This window comes from Danio rerio, chromosome 3 (genome assembly GCF_052040795.2).
Source record: "Danio rerio strain M-AB ecotype USA chromosome 3, GRCz13ab, whole genome shotgun sequence".
In the NCBI taxonomy this organism is placed as follows: Eukaryota; Metazoa; Chordata; class Actinopteri; order Cypriniformes; family Danionidae; genus Danio; species Danio rerio.
In genome coordinates this window covers 56,982,770-57,000,704 of record NC_141023.1, presented here as the reverse complement: position 1 = coordinate 57,000,704, position 17,935 = coordinate 56,982,770, and the positions used below count along the sequence as shown (strand labels likewise).

Genomic DNA, 17,935 nt, shown 5'->3' with positions numbered 1-17,935 from the left:
TGACAGAATGACTCAAACTCGAGTACACGAGAGTTGAATGAATCAATTCCTTTTCCGGCTCTAAACGCATGTGATCGGCCCGAGATGAGCGAATGACCCAGACCCGATAGAGGACTCGAGAGATGAACAGATCAATTATTTTTCCGGCTCTAAACGCATATGATTGGCCCGTGGTGAATGAACGACTGAGACCCGATAGAGGACTCGAAAGATGAACGGATCAATTCTCTTTCCGGCTCTAAATGCAAATGATTGTCTTCTGTCTTTCCACGATGAACGACTCAAAAGACTTGAAATGAACGATACCATCTGCACAAATGTGTGCACGCACGGATAACCGAATCACTCCCTGAGAGAACTCGTAGTTCCCGAGTCATATTGAAGATTCGTTTAAAATGAACGAATCGTTCAAGAATTACCCATCATTACATCCAATCCTTTTAGAAACGGACAAACGCGAGAGTTAAATGGGCTATATAAAGACCCTTTCATACACCTGGCGCAATATGGTGCAAGGCATGACGCAATTGTTATTTGCTAGTTTCAGCTCGGTGCAAGAGTCGTTTTGACATTTTGTGCCAAGCAGTTTAAATAGCAAATGCATTGGCGCTCATATGTGCGCCCTTAAGTGTTCTGGTCTAAAAAAGTAGGCGTTTTTTGGCGCGTTGCTGGCTCGTTGCTATTTTGAGAAACTGTAATAGTCTTTTCTTTAGACCAGAACAAACCCGGTCTAAAGTTCGGCGCACAGTGCGCCTCGCTTACACATTGCTTAATACACAAGATGTGGAGCAATACGCAAATATCTTTACATATAAAAAAGAATTAAAATATTAAGCATATATATATATATATATATATATATATATATATATATATATATATATATATATATATATATATATATATATATATAGGATATAAAAATAAAGGATTAAAATATTATTTTCTAGCCAACATGAATTTAAAAACCACGGCCTTAAATCCTTCATCTCGGGAGGCTTTTTCAGTTCATTCAATTTGCTTTTGTATAATGTTATTATACAAAATTATAAATTAAAAATAATAAATTATTATTAGCAGTATTATTTATTATATCCATATTTATATTTGTTTTAAGGAAAACAAGTTTAGATTTGTCCACCTTTTTTGATCACACTTCGTTATTATTGTTCATTTATTTGTTTGCTCGAAATTAGAACTGAATTTAGAACAAGTTTTGAAACAAATCTTTGCCCTTAACAAACTAAATTAATTATTTATAGGCTAATTGATGTCTGTGCGTAAAGGTTTCCCTATGAGAGCAAAAGCGAAAGTGAACCTACTTTACGTCATGTAAATAGCAAATGCGCTTATGGCGTGACGCAGCTGGCTCTAAAAGGGAATGGGAGATGAGACTCTGATTGGTTTATTCTGAAAACACACCTATAACTCATTAAGAAAATAAACTCAACCCTTTTAGATCATGCGCCACGGCGCAAAGCTGATTTTTTTGCATTTGTGGCATTTGTGCAAACTTTGGCACACTGACAGAGGACGGTCTGATCTTCAACCACAACAAGTTTGGACGCTCTTGGACCACTTGTCCAAAGTTTTACTTATGTTTATCTTTATAACTTTTGAACTGAAAGGGCTACAATCAATTTTTTTCCCTCTGATTCCTTGGCTTAAGCCGATTCAAACGTTTTCCATTGTATTTTTTTTTTCTCGCTATTTAAAAAAAAAATAAAAAAATTAACGAACTTGTGTTTGGCCGTTTGTCCAGTTTTCACCAAAATTAAATCACATGATCTACAGAGCATGCTGACTAAAAGTTCTGGAATTCAAGTTGATTAGATGAACCGTTTTCAAACAAATTTGCAAACAAATTTAACGTAGAGCTTGCAAAAAACTGACTACATATTGACACATTCACACCAAACTTGGTGTGTGTTATCACAAAAATGAGCTGCAGCATTTCAAAGCACTGCCCTCTAGTAGTACTAAAAATAAAATTGCTTTTTTTGCTTATAACTTCTCAACCCTTTGTCCAAAATTCATAAAATTTGTTTCTTTACATCCGGTGGAGCATGCAAGTTGAATGACGTCTGATCCCAGGTCAGCCATTTTGGCCATCGGCCATTTTGAATTGTAAAAAATTCCTATACTTTACAGATGCATTGGCGAGTTGTTATAAAAGTCAGTATGTGTTTTCGTGACTCTGCCCTGAAGGTTCTCAAAAAGTTTCGTTGCAGTCCCACCTTTTGGTCAAACATTATAATGATATTTCTAAAAATGCTAAAAACTTTTGACTAATTTTGCATACTGTTATGAAACTTGTCTTGATACATTCATTGGGTTGTCCTTAGAATATTGATACCATTTATGCCCTCAAGGGCACCTAGTTTACCCCTTTTTATGATTTAATATCAATATTACGGTTCTTCTGAGTGTGCCAGTTTAGGTTCTGTTCAAAACACAAATCAGATTTTGTTTATTATAATGTGTTAAAAATCGTCTTTTTGGGGGCGTGTACACAGCTCGCTGTTTTAGGGGCGTGCTGCTTCACATGAAAATTAATTTAGACTTCCTGCCCAATTTAACAAGGGGACAGAGCCAAGAGCTCCCCCACTCCCCCCAATGTCAGAGTGGTAGTTACAAAATTATTTATGTCTTTGTATAGTTTTACAGCCGACTGTGTGCTAGTTTAAAGTGCCGAGCTTGTACACCGAGACTAATAACCACACACACTAAATTATCTTTGACTGAGGCTATAACTAAAGGGCGTCACACATCGGATGCGCCATTCAGAGCCGTGACATGGCACTAAAATATGAACAGTGTCCTGAGTTGTGGCTAGGCACCGCGGACAGTCGTCGACTTACGGCGCCAGTGTGTGTACCCTAATAGAACCCTGACCAGCTTCTGGTGTGCGACCTGCTTAAGGCAAGCTCGTTATTTCCAATGGAGGGATGAGCATGTGAGGCAGTGCGTTCGCACTTTCCAGCTGCACCTAGTTAAGATGACAGAGCTTCTGTGACCGCGGGAATTGCAAATGGCTAAAGTTTAAGGGAAATAGAGCAAGGGCGTTTTTTTGGTGACATCGCTTTAACTCACACGCTGAAAATGGCAGACGTGAAACAACAAACTGAGGATATGGTGGTGTGAGCCTGTCAATCAATATTGGTGGGCGGGGGGACCGCATTTCTACGTCAAGTTGCAGTCTATATAAAAACCGCTCCAATTGGTCCACCGTTTTTATGTTGTTAAATTGAAAAAAAAGGACTGGGTGTGTTTATATTACCCCAATATGACAGTCTATACACTATATCTACACACGTCTGTCCAAACAGTTTAAAAAGTAGATTTTTCACCATAGGTGCCCTATAATTAACTTATATAACATCCTGTCTACGTCGTTTGGCTGATTTGCACCAAATTTGACACAGATTATCTTCATACAGTGCTGGAAAAAAGTTATAGAACGTGTTTCGATAGGTGTAACGGTTTTTGTTTAAAGCACCAACATATGTGATGACAATTAAATTCTATCAATAGAAATCATACAAATCTTATTACATTACTTTTCAATAGTTTTGTCTATTGTCATGGAACTGGTCTTGCAGATTCCTTGTATCAAACAGAGAACATTGATGTAGTTTATTCTCTAATTGACTTCCTTTCCACTATCTTTATTTAGTTTGAAAATCAGTTGTTTTGTACTCCCTATAGATCGTTAGCCCAATGTCCACAAAATTTGACTCAGAATATGCTGCAAAAAAGTTATAGAATTTTCCAGTTGCTCTGTAGCTTGTTGTCGTGCTTGTTTATGATGTGGCCACTGGGCTGCTTGGCCCCGATAATTGCTGCTAGCAGCTATATTTATTATTAGTCTTGTATTAATCTTGTAAAGCAGTAGCAAAAGATAATTACCATAAATGTGCAATCAAGACATTTACAACAACACAAAAAAACAAACACATTTTTGTACACCGTAAAATATATCACAAGAATATCTTTTTATTACTCTGTAAAAACATTTTAACCACTTAAACTCTGCTGCTATTTGGGAATTTCCGCCTGGACTTTGCCTACCCAGATGTAAAAGCTTCCCAAATCAACATAAAGAGGTGTAAATGCAAAAATTTGGTATCATTTTAAAGAAAACCCTTTGAATTTTCATAAAACACTATTAAAAGTGTTTAAAATAACTGTATATGTCATCTTTGTTATAATAAACACCTATTTTTTAATCTATTATCTAAATTATTTTTTATAAACTCATTTAAAAGTGTACCTTTTAGGTTCTGTGTGGTCTAGCGTGCTGAAATTAATTTTGGTGGTTCCTGCACATGTCTGTAATCATAGGAAAAAAGAAAAATGTCTCTACAATAATCTATGCAAAAGTCATTGTATTTTAACTGATGAGAGGTGCTGTAGAAGCCACAGGGACCAATCCTTGTTTACATATTTCACTATTCTTTTGTTTGATTAAACATAATTCACTGTGTTTGGACCACATCAGACATATAAAAGGATTACTTATGCACATCACCTCAAAAACAGAGGAGAATGGCCCTGAAGGGCACAGCATAAGGTAAGAGATGACAGCTGTCTGTGCTATCTGGGGCTGCTTATTGATCATGAATGTATTGTTTACATTTCTGCGCCATGGAAACACCACAATTCATTCAGCAACTGTTTGATATGAGAACATAATTCAGTAAAAAAGAATGCTAGAACTGTATGAGCACCTGCAAGAGCTTTCATTTGAGCTATAACTTGTACATGTGTCATATAAAAAATTATGAAAATGAACCAATGTAAAATACCTACTGTAGCTCGGGTATCCAAAATACTGTGTATTTTAAGTGTAAATAACTTTTATACAGTAGAATAAAAACCAAAGTGATGCATATGTGCATAAAATATAAATTCTACACTTTCAAACGAAACCACTTACGGGGGTCTGGTGCAACGCTAGCCCTTTAAATCTGAAAACGAAAGTCGATGACGTCACAGACCCGGTACCGGGTCCGCAGAGTTTAAGTGGTTAAAGTCTATTGTATTTATTGATTTTGTTAGGGAGCCTTTTTATTTTGATTTTAGTGCACATTTTTAGCCTATGGTCCTTTCATTGTGCTTTAACTAATTATGAACAATACTTGAAAAAAGTATCAGTTCACTTGATTAATCTACATAATGCATTATCCGACTTCATGGTTGTTAACATTTAGTTATTGCACAGAGTCACCATGAACTAACAATAAACAACCGTATTTTCATTAACTAACACTAACATGAACAAGTACTGTAATAAATGTGTTGTTCAGTGTTTATGTCAGTAAATGCATTAACTAACATTAAAGGTGCAGTAGGTGATTGTCTTCAGAAACATTTGCTGTTGTGCTGTTTGAAAGTCTCTTAACATTCCAATAGTTTTGATAAAAGTAAATGATCTAAATGTATTTATATGTATTTTAGGTAAGGCATAAAAGTTAAAATGTTCATTGAATTAAATAGTCGGGCCGACATCTAATAATTCCGACAGATTTGAACAAATGCGCAGCCGTTTGTACGCAGCTCAGCCGACCGCCATTTGTGCATAGACGAGCTGTGTGTTCACAAGATAGAGATAGCATGCTCACGATCGGTAAAAACATGCTGAATCAAAACTTTTTAAAACCCTGAATCAATACCGGAGTTACCTTTGCATGCTGGATAAAGGATGACAATGGCTGAAGGATTTCTCTTAGGAAGGTAAGTTTCTGTTTTTAAAACTATTTTAGCTTCAAGCCAAGCTGATGTAACGTTAGATGTTGCGGTTACAAATGGGTTATATCTTCACAGAAGTGTTGTTCAGCCCCTAAAATTTTCCGGTGAAAGATTGAAAAGACTATTTTAGTTTCATAAGAGACCGTTTACAGCATTGAAAATGTAGATTTTAACTAGTTCAAAAACAAATCACAAGTAGATAGCGCTATTCCACCTAGTCTCCACCTAGATTGTTAGGGTGCATGTGCTCATGTTTCTGAAGGCGTGGCTTTGGATGGCAGGGCAGAGACTGTGATTCAGAGATTTATGCTAAGCTGTTAGCATTGTGGAAGATCACCTACTGCACCTTTAACTAATACAACCCTTATTATTTTTATTGATTTCTAATACAACTTTGATTTTAGTTCTTCAACTTTTTTCAGATAGTATTGTATATTTTCTGTTTTCTTTTTTACATTTTCATCACCTTTTTTTAATAACCAAAAGGAATGTTTAATAAGTCTAGTTAACAATAACAGCACTGTTGAGCACTTCCAAAGCTAACTTCTTGAGATTAATTCACCATTAGCTTATTTCCATGCGTAGGATGATTCACAACAAACTCTGCTTTAATGGATGTGCTGTGGTTTGAAAGATGAATTCTGATCTATTTCTCCTCTCCCTGAACTTCTCCAACCATTCTCCTCTGTCATGGACATGTGGGTTTTGTGGCTCCGTTCTGACAGCAAGGCTAAACTCATGTCCAGTGTGTAACTCTGTCAGTATGTTGGATGAGAGCTGCTCCTGAGAGGGCCGGAGCAGGACAAGAATCTATGCTGGGAAAACTACGCCTGCCCTCAGGAAGAAACTTTCAATGGCCTGACGGAAATCAATAACTACAAACAGTGAGGCCTGTGGTGTATCAGATCATTCTGTAAACAAACTGAGCTTCCACAGAGCAGATCCACAGAACTTGATCCTTCCCATCAACCCTCATGCTAAGTGTCTCTTAATTTTATCTTCTCGATGGATTTGAGATTTTGAAATGTATAGCTTTGTTTGTTTATCTTATACTTCACTTATTTTCCTGCTTTAGGGCTCTGCAGCTGTGGTCAAAACACAGTCAACATGCCCAAACATGTCTGACCTCTGCATTAGCGTGTTTTGTTGTTGTCATCTGCACTTTGACACCTCTCAATCATATCCAAGTTTCAACTCAACCACAGATAACTGCAAAAAAAAGGACATTTTCACTTTCCTTGTCAGTTGTGAGAGGTAATCATTAAATGTGTGAAAGACTAAACTGTTAGAGCTTCAAGTTCAGTGTTTCCATGATAGTTGAGTTTGTTCTCTAGTCACTTGTTACTACAGACTGCTCAGGTAGACATCGAGGTCAAACTCTGAAGGGGTCTGACCCTGTTTTCTGCACTTTGGCATACTTTAAAAACAAATTGCTTTCAAGATTTTTTTTAAAAGGTACAGCGCATATTATGCACCAGAGGGTCCAAACAAACAAAGGTGCATTTTGATCACTCTAAGACTGAGTATGATATCATGGGAGTTATCTTTGTTACATCCTACAGCAGGGGTTCTCAAACTTTTCAGCCCGGGACCACCAAAATAGCAATGCCAATGACTTGCAACCCCCACTATTTTCGGAAGTGGTTATAATCATACACATGTTGCACACAACACTCACACAAACCAATAGGCAGGGCCGGCGAGTCCATAGAGGCGACCTAGGCGGCAGTATAGAGAGGGCGGCACCTCCCTTACCACCCGCGTCCTCAGTTATGTCTGCGACACCTCCCTCACCACCCGCGTCCTCAAATATACTCGCGCATAGACGACAGAATAGAGAGGGCGGCGTCAGCGACACCTCCATCAGCACCCGCGTGTCCTCAGTTATATCCGCGGATAGGGCGGCAGAATTGAGGGCCATGACACCCGCGCGTCCTCAGTTATATCCGCGCATAGGGCGGCAGAATAGAGAGCGCAGTGTCCGCGACACCTCCCTCCCCCCCTCGCTCAGCACCCGCGCGTCGTCAGTTATATCCGCGCATAGTGGGCTGGAAAAGAGGTCCGCGACACCTCACTTCATTTTCATAACCGGTCACTTTCGTTTTCACATTGGGGTTGAGGGCGGCATGATCGTCTTCTGCCTAGAGCGGCAGTTCAGCTTGCTCCGGCCCTGCCAATAGGCCTATATAAACACAAGCATACAGGCAACACAAAAAAGTGCAACAGTCTAACAACCACAAAATGTTACATTTTTTATAATTATTTAATATTAACCTCACCAAATCACTCTCAAGACTGGTGGGCACAATATTTAAGTTAGATCACAAGTCTTTTCTTGGTTTCATTTTGGAGACTGCCACTTAAAGATCATCCTCTATGTTCGGTCGTGGCCTGTATTTAATTTAAATGTACATGAGTGCTGTAAAGGTGTTAGAAAGTTTAGCTAGTGCCGTAAAATCATTCTGGTGCAACTGAAGCTATTGCTCTGTCGTTTATCTAATGTAAAAACCCTGAAAAAACTTTAAAATAAAAAATTAAAGGCTGATAACTTTTTGTTTGAATATTGTATTTTTATGTAACTATTTTTATCTTCTGTAGGTTATGGATTAACAATGGTCATTTAAAAAGTTTATTCAAATTTCTTAGATTTTTAGAAATCACCAAGCGACTCCCTGTCATTGTCCCACGACCCCCACTTTGAGAACCACTGATCTACAGGACAGAAATCAGGAATGAGATTAAAGTATTCATTAAGAGTGAAAGTATTCAGCACTATTTATTATGGTAGTATGAAGTTGTGAAGCAAACTAAGAAAAACTCTGAAGCAATTGCTGATGAGAGACAAGCGAAAAACCAGTTGAGCTTTTATTATGCCACTGGTTCTGGCTCTTCAGCTCATGAAAGTAGCAGTGCTGTTTTATCAAACTGAATACATTTTAAAGTTCTGTTATAATTAGGCATAGACCAGTATAACAATTTGACGGTATGATAACCATGAATAAAAATATCATGCATATACTCATACACCTCTTTCAGGTGATTTTGGATATTATATAAAAATTCGAACGCAATTGCTGGATTCACATATGCCAAATGAACCGCACTAACTGGAGAAACGTTCCAGGTTCTGAAACAAAAGTCTAGGTGTGAAGGCAACCTTAAATATCTAGGCAATAAAACAACAAATTTCCCCTTTTACCCTCTGGGACTTTAAATTTTCGCCAGGCAGCCTAACATCATCTGGTGAACTGTCTTTCCATTACAAAATTGTCACGTTTAAGATCTGATTTCTTTAAAAATCAGCAATCTTCACTGAATGTTAGCTATACAATATGAAGATCTGACTAGATGCACTGCATTAAATTCCATGTCCCTCACCATATCTTTATAACATGACAGTTTATTTTATCTTGGTATTTCCAATGAAATTGCTATCTGTTGCTACTAATGGCGCTAGTGGTTACAGCAGTCTATCATCCCATTTTATGCTTGAACAACTAAATGATTGCTTAAGTCTATTTAACTGAATGTATTGTAATTACATTACAACACTGATCCTGTAAAAACAACCTTGTGAAACTGAAAATAGTCATATTAAGCTTTCATGTTCGGAAGTTCATCGTTGCCTTTAAAATCTCTAGTTGTGCATAAAGCCAATTGTTCTATGACACTAAAAGTTGAAGCACTTGCGAGAGACATTTGAGATACAAAAAAAGCACACACAGCAGCCTCTCATGGTTTTGCGTAAACCAAAAACTGCAAAAATACGTACCTCCCTGGACGTATTTCCCGGTCTCCAGAAACGTCCACGGGACTACTTTTTCAGAATGAGCCTGGGTTTGAAAATCTGCTAGATTAAGTTCAGTGAACTTGAAAATGTAAGTTGATGTATTAAAACTAAACTTGGCTAGGTCTGCTGACTTGATAATGTAAGTAAACCTATTAAAACTAAATTTTGCAAGTTCTGTTAACTTGAAATAAGTAGTTGGGTATTTAACTTTGCCGAGTGAACTTTTTAAGTTAAGAAAACTTATAGAAGTCAACTTATCTGGACAATGCAACAAGATGACCTAACTAAGTTTAGTGAATAAATGAATAAATCTTGTTTAAAGTGTATATAAAAAGTTGCAATCAGAATTATTTGGCACTTGTTTATTTCCCCAATTTCTGTCTAATAGAGAGCGGATTTTTTCAATACATCTCTAAACATAAAAGTTTTAATAACTTATTTCTTAGACCTGATTTATTTTATCTTTGCCATGATGACTTAATAATGTTTGACAAGATCTTTTTTAAGACATTTCATACAGCCTCAAGTGACATTTAAAGGCTTAACTAGATTTATTAGGTTAACTAAGCAGGTTAGGGTAATTAGCCAAGTTATTGTATAATGATGGTTTGTTCTGTAGACTATGGGAAAAAAATATCACTTAAAGGGGCTAATACTAATATTATTCATTCATTCATTTTCTTGTCAGCTTATTCCCTTTATTAATCCGGGGTTGCCACAACGGAATTAACCGCCAACTTATCCAGCAAGTTTTTACACAGCGGATGCCCTTCTAGCCACAACCCATCTCTGTGAAACATCCACACACACATTCACACACACACTCATACACTACCGACAATTTAGCCTTCCCAGAGCACCTGAGAGGGTGCTCGCTGCAGAGCCATTTGAGCAGAGCTGAGCTCCAGCGAGGGGGAGCATGAGCTCTCGCTCCTCCTCCTGTAAGCTGTTTTAATGCGTACACCAACCCCACCCCTAACCCTACCCCCAGTGACATTACTCGTAGAAGAAGTGCAAAAAAGGTGGAGCTCAAGCTCAAGCTCCCCCTCGCTGGAGCTCAGCTCGCCCAAATGGCTCTGCAGCGAGCACCACTTGGAGCACCTGTACCACATGTCTTTGGACTGTGGGGGAAACCGGAGCACTCGGAGGAAACCCACACGAACACAGGGAGGGCATGCAAACTCCACACAGAAACGCCAACTGAGCCAAGGCTCGAACCAGCGACCTTCGTGCTGTGAGGTGACAGCATTTCCTACTGCGCCACTGCTTGACCCACTAATATTATTATAATCATAATTTTGACCGTAAAATGTATTTTTAAAAATTAAAAACTGCTTTTACTCTAGCCGAAATAAAAAACAAATCAGACTTTCTTTAGAAAAGAAAAAGATCAGACATACTGTGAAAATCTCTGTTAAACATCATTTGGGAAATATGTAAGCGTTTTTCTATCCTAACATTTGACACTGATTGTAAAAACAGCCCTAAAACTATACCACTGACATAATGATAGTTGCATCACAAACAGGAGGCTGCATATAGAAAGCCTGAAAGCCTGGTTATATGCTTAAGGAGATTAAGTTTAAGGAGATGATCGTAGATTATGCTCAAACGGGACATCACATGGGCATTGTTATACAAACAACACAAATGTCTAATTATTCTTGCGGTGCCTATTTTAAAGGTTTGGAACAACATTATACTTCTTCAAGAAGAAGCCTAGTGACAAGATCACAGCCTAGTCTAGTTTGGGAGCTGTTCTACCCTGAAGCGCTCCAATCACTGTAAATCACTGAGCTGCCAAAACATCCCAGACTTTGGTTAAAGAGGAACAGATCTATTCCTGAAGACCTGATTCCAGTTCCAGCCTCTGGCAAATGATGTCAGAATACTCGATGAGAGACCAGGAGAATATAAAGCAGCTTCTGTGCGGATTTGATGTGGTTCCTGAATAACTGCAGTCACACAGACCTCGAAACGAATTGATTTCGCACACACTACTGGAGATAAATCATACCTCAGATCTTGTGGTTGATCAAGAAGGGTCTACTCTTGATGATATAATGATATAAAATGACACCGATTTGTCCTGAAGGAGAGATTTAAAAGAATAGTTCGCCCCAAAAAATAAATTACCCAAATTTACTCACTCCTAAAGTTGGAGCATGGTTACATGTTTTCAGCTTTCTTTTAAATATCTTCTTTTATTTTTAACAGATGGATAAAAATCAGGATTGGAGCAAGTCAACAGGTTTGGAACAAGTCAAGAGTCAAGTCAATCAAGGGCGCAGATTCGTTCTTGAGATTGGTGGGGACATACATTACTAGAGCGCATGCATTGTTTTTGCGCTTTTAAAAACATGAATAAAGTACTTATTGATACAAAATAAACAAGTGACAATACAAAAAACAATTAATGAAACACGTTCTATGCTGCAAAAGTCAATTTACATAATTTTACGGCATCTTGCTTTGAGGAGGTATGAATGTAGGCCTAGAGAAATTTAAAGAGGTGTGTGATGCAATTTAACAGTTTTATCCCCAATATTGTTTTTCATAGTCATGGAGGCTAAATTTGAAACTGAATTTAGATTAATTGCACAGCCTTGGTTAACAGTGTTATCAGTCTGATCTCACGAGGAAACAAAAGTATTTTACGTTTTGTCAGTTCAGTGGGTAATTCGTACAAATTTGTACGAGTTCAGTACGATTTTAAAAAAGGGGCGTGACACCCAACCCTACCCCTAACCCCAACTGTCATTGGGGGATGAGCAAATCGTACTAAATTGTACGAATTAGATCGTACAAATTCATACGAATTAGCCACTAAATCAAAAAGTTACCAATTGCGTGAGATTGCGTTGGTGTTATAGTGAACTCACAGCAAACTTGACTTTAACCTTTTGTGCAAAAGTAGGTTAAGGCTTGACGGAGCTTTATTTTATTTTGAAGTCGATAAAATTTTTGGTAGTGGGACATTTCAGTAATTGGTGGATATTGGTGGAAAATGTCCCTGTAATGATCACCAGCGATCTAACTACCAGAAAAAATTCACACTCACACAAACTACAACTCCGCCAGTTCATGGACTACAACTTCATACATGCACTCCATTCACACACATGTTCTAGATCCTGACTGATTACACTCGCACAGCTGAAGCTGCTTAAGGTCTGATTCATGGACTATAAGTACTGCTCAGACACAAACACTGTTGCTGAGTCTTGTTATCTGCTATAGTGACATCACAACGCATTTCCTTTGTCTGCCTTTACCGTGTTTTTGATCCTTGCCTTGTTTATTTGTTTGATCCTGTTTTCTGCCTGCCAATTGACTACGATTCTGACCTGCCTGTATACATCCGTTTGTCCCTTTGTTGACCATTACTGGCCTGACCTCGCTAATAAACCTGCATGTGGATCCTCACCTCTGTTGTCAGTGTCACTCCCCTGGTTACAGGAGACTCAGCCATGAGTGTCTCAAAGTGAGCTGTATGTATGTGTGTGTAATCAGTACTTGGGCAGCATCACCTGTGTGTATGCAATCAGTCAGGATCAGGATCCGGTTGTGTGTGTGTGTTTGTGGTGCTTGACTGGTTCTTGTAGTCCATTTACCAGCAGATTTGTAGTCCTATGTGAGTGTGAATGTGTTTCAGCGATCTCTGGTGGTTACATTGCTGGTGATCATGACAGTCCCCTATATCCATGCCAATTCTATGCACTTGAATTCGTTTATTCATTCTAGGTGAACTGCAGTTGAAGTCAGAATTATTGGCCCCGTGTTTATTTTTTTCCCCAATTTTTATTTAACAGAGAGAAGATTTTTCACACATTTCTAAACATAATAGTTTTAATAATTCAATTCTGATAACTGATTTATTTTATCTTTGCCATGATGACAGTAAATAATACTTGACTAAATATTTTTCAGAACACTACAGCTTAAAGTGACATTTAAACGATTAACCAGGTTAATTGGGTTAACTAGGCAGGTTAGAGTAATTATGGAAGTTATTGTATAACGATGGTTTGTTCTGTAGACTAAAAAAAACTCAGGCTAATGGGGGCTAATAATTTTGATCTTAAAAGAGTTTTTTTTAAAATTACAAACTACTTTTATTCTAGCCTAAATAAAGCAAATAAGACTTTCTCGAAAAGAACAATTTTTATCAAATTGTAATTTGTAAAGTAATTGTAAAATGTAGTTTTATAAATGTGTATACTTTTACTTTTCCTTGAGTACATTTTAGTGTAGTATCGGTACTTTTACTCCGCTATTTTCCTTCAACTTGCAGTCACTACTTTATTTTTCCTGTCTATGAGGATTAAACAAGTAAGTCCTGTGATTCCTCTCCAATCAAATCACACATAGAAGGTAAATCGCATCATGATGAACTACCTCAAGACATGTGCAATTTATAATTGCAGCAAACTGTTTGGAAGCATTAAAAGTGTCCAGAAAGATGTTCAAAATCTTTACACACATTGACCAAGAGACTGTTTAGATCAGTGGTCACCAAACTTGTTCCTGGAAGGCCGGTGTCCTGCAGATTTTAGCTCCAACCCTAATCAAACACACCTGAACAAGCTAATCAAGGTCTTTCTAGGTATACTTGAAACATGCAGGCAGGTGTGTTGAGGCGAGTTAATGCTAAACCCTGCAGGGACGCCGGCCTTCCGGGAACGAGATTGGTGACCCCTGGTTTAGATGCATGTCACTGATGAGAAAATGAAGCATGTTTACTGTATGATGACAGAAATGGCCTTTAACACCCAGCGGGCACTAGACGTCAACATGATGTCTATCAGACGTTGGATTTTGGTTGCCATACCTGACGAATAAATGTCAGTATTTGATATCATTATAACGTTAGTTTTAGATGTTGGCTTGACATTGGATTTTGGTCACTTTCCAACTCAACCTAAAATCAAGCAAATATCAACATCATTTGACGTCGTTATTGGACATCAAAATAAGCTAAACAATGAATTTTGGTGACCTGACGTCACGACCTACAGTAAATCTTAACTTCACATTAACGTCTTTTAACATTGTGTGCCTGCTGGACCTTAACTAAATGCACTACAGAATGTTACGTTTACTCATATCTTGAGTAATACAACAGATACTTTTACTCTTCTTGCACATTTTTAGGCAAGCACTTTAGTATGATTTTTCAGTATTCTTTCCACCACTAATGATGTATAAATCTTTATAAAGATATTAAAGTTTAATCTTAATATAATCTTATATAATCTTAGATTTTATTTAATTATTTAAATTTTTTATCAGATAAAGCAATCTATTAGTTGTAATTAGCAATACAATCTAAACTAATCACACTCCCTTGCCGATTCTGGAGGTTCTCGGACCCCAATTTTGGAAACCCTTAATCTGAAAATAAAACAATAAAATAAAATAATGATTTGTCTTTTAACATCCAATTTGCAGAAAAGGGAAGTATCGAAGTACAAATACATTTTTAGTGTACTTAAGTAGCTTCTTCTGGTACTTCCACTGTTTATTTTTCTGACATTTTTACATAAATATCTGTACTTTCTGCTCTTTACATTTTAAAAAACGGCTCGTTACTTTCGCTTTCATGTGTTTGGTGGTGTGATCTATATTATTTCTTGTCATTGCGTAATTTGAATGCATTTTTAAGTTTTTATTTTATTGAAAGAAAAAAATGAAATATGTTTTAGAGAAAATGAAGTGTTAAATTTAAGACATTTATTATGCCTAATTATGAAAATACAGGCAGCCAAATGAATTACGTTTTAGAATATCTGAACCATTATAGCAGCTATTGTTTTTACAGTCATATAGTTACATTTTAGGTTACGATACACAAAGGGCAACTATTTGAGTATCGTTGTTGAACAATACTGTTAACCAATGCTAATTGGCTAATTTGCTGCTGAAAATAGATGTTTACATGATGTGCAGTGTAGTTACTGTGAAACTAAAACAGCCATAGAATTATTTTTACTTAAGTACATATTTCAGGCCGTACTTTAACTACTTACTTGAAGTGTAGTCAGTACTCCAGCAACATGAGTATCTATACCTCTACTTAAATAAAGGATGTGTGTGTACCATCTCTACTCATTTTTAACCATCAAGAACAATTTTTTTATGTGGTCACACCAGAGTCACACACTTCAATGAGCGTGCTCATAAAGCTGCGTTTGCTGTAGCTACTTCGATTAACCAGCAGGTGGCAGCACAGATTAATGTAATTACTAAGCATGCAAATATTGTAGCCTAATAGTGTGACTGTAAACAATGTAGGATACCTAACATATAGTCTCAGGTAATGACATGAAATAATAATAACAACAAAAAAACTCGTCATACGAGTATGAGTCAACTTGTAGAGCTAAGGTACAATGTCAAACAAACAAACAAAAAAAAAAAGAATAACATTCATAATAACCCTAATAATAATATTCAAATTCAGTATAGGGAGTAAATCAGTATTTAACAGAGGTATTATATTATATTATATTATATTATATTATATTATAGTATATTATATTATATTATTATTTGTATATTTCTATTGAAAATTAGCCAATTGTTTTTGTTTTGATTTGTCACTCTTGATTTGTACATGTAAAGATACAAATTATAATATAATATAATATAATATAATAATAATATCTATGTAAATCCTGGTTTACTCTATTTACACAACCCCAGCAGCATTCTAAAATAAAAACACGTTCCTTCATCACACTGAACTAACAGACCTCAAGGCGTGAAACCTCAGAGGTAATTAACTATTAACATTCAATTAATTGAACCTGTTTACTCGTTATTGTTTGTTGTTTCACTGCTGTATTTATTTTTCCTCGCCTCGAGGCCCCCCGCCCCTTCCCCAAACACACACACACCTCTCTCCCCTTTGCACCCACAGCTCACAACGCATTAATCTGTTGTTTTTCAAAGCAGTACAGTAAAGGCTGATGCTCACCCAAGCAAGCATGCGTGTTTACGTCTTCCTTCAACTACTAATCGATTCTGCCTGCCATGTGACCGCATAACCCGCTCACATGAGCACCGACTTGCATGATCCGCTTTAAGTTTTAAAAGTCCGCCGTTGGAGCAGCTCGCAGTGGACGCAGACAGGAGTGGGCATGGCGAGCGGCGGCGGGCAGAAAGTGGTGCTGATCACCGGCTGCTCCTCTGGGATCGGACTGCGGATCGCCGTGCTGCTGGCCAGAGACGAGCAGAAGCGCTACCATGGTAAACGCGCTCATCTGCGCTCTAATTCCTTCAGCGCCTGTAGAACGCTCTGATTGTTCTTTTAGAATACATATTAACGTTCTAAAGTGTTCTAGAAGTTTACATATGTTTTATAGAAGTTATGCTCTTTTTATTGAATAACACGCTGTATAGCTACTGTAAGTATGGGTTAACATAGCCTACTTCTTGGTAAGTCACTCCACTAAGCAGGTTGCTTTCAAATTTGTAATGTCAAAAGGTTAATATATGTTTTCTTGATGGGCTGTTTATTAAAGAAAGACTATAATGTTAGGAAATGTTACTTCTTATTTTAATTAGACACAGGCATTACTGTAGTTTTATACTATATGCAATTAAATATAGTTTCATTATAGTATATAGGCAACTGGCATTTTTCTCAAATGAGTAGCCTATTTTTGTCACCCTTTTTTAGCAAAGTCATAATTTGAAACAATATTTATTCATTCATTCATTCATTCATTTTCTTGTCGGCTTAGGCCCTTTATTAATCCGGGGTCGCCACAGCGGAATGAACCGCCAACTTATCCAGCAAGTTTTTATGCAGCGGATGCCCTTCCAGCTGCAATACATCTCTGGGAAATTTAAACAATATATATAATATAATATATTGAATTATTAGTCCCTGTTTATTTTTTCCAAATTTTTTGTTTAACGGAGAAAAGTTTTTTTTCAACACATTTCTAAACGTAATAGTTTTAATAACTATTTATAATAACACTTAATATTTTTCAAGACACTTCTATACAGCTTAAAGTGACATTTGAGGGATTAACTAGGTTAATTAGGTTAACTTATTATACTTATTGTATAACGATGGTTTGTTCTGTAGACTATCGAAAAAAATACAGCTTAAAGGGGCTAATAATTTTTACCTTAAAATGATTTTTAAAAAAAGTTTAAAACTGCTTTTATTCTAGCTGAAATAAAAAAAATAAGACTTTCTCCAGAAGAAAAAATATGATATACTGTGAATAATATATATAAATTATTTTTTTTCATATAAATACATACAGTGCTCAGCATATATAAGTATACCCCTCACAAATCATTCTTTTCAATTCATATTTTAATAGGAAGCTATGCAATATTATATTTGTGCATTTACATTAGATAAGTCAGTAC

General features: G+C 36.8%; 2 protein-coding genes across 3 annotated transcripts in view; one reads left to right on the top strand and one right to left on the bottom strand.

The window, feature by feature from the left end:
* The window catches only part of LOC147846065 (uncharacterized), a 700,063-nt gene that overhangs the window by 248,272 nt on the left and 433,856 nt on the right, over positions 1–17,935 (bottom strand). The gene's annotated exons all lie outside the window — the stretch shown is intronic.
* rdh8a (retinol dehydrogenase 8a) overlaps positions 16,472–17,935 on the top strand; it is a 35,247-nt gene continuing 33,783 nt past the window's right edge. Inside the window, exon 1 of one of the 2 annotated variants that reach the window (XR_015479487.1) lies at positions 16,472–16,792. Coding sequence is in view for 1 of the 2 variants with exons in the window: in NM_200707.1 (NP_957001.1) it covers positions 16,684–16,792 (109 nt within the window). In the remaining variant the exon portion in view is untranslated. 2 annotated transcript variants of the gene reach the window in all.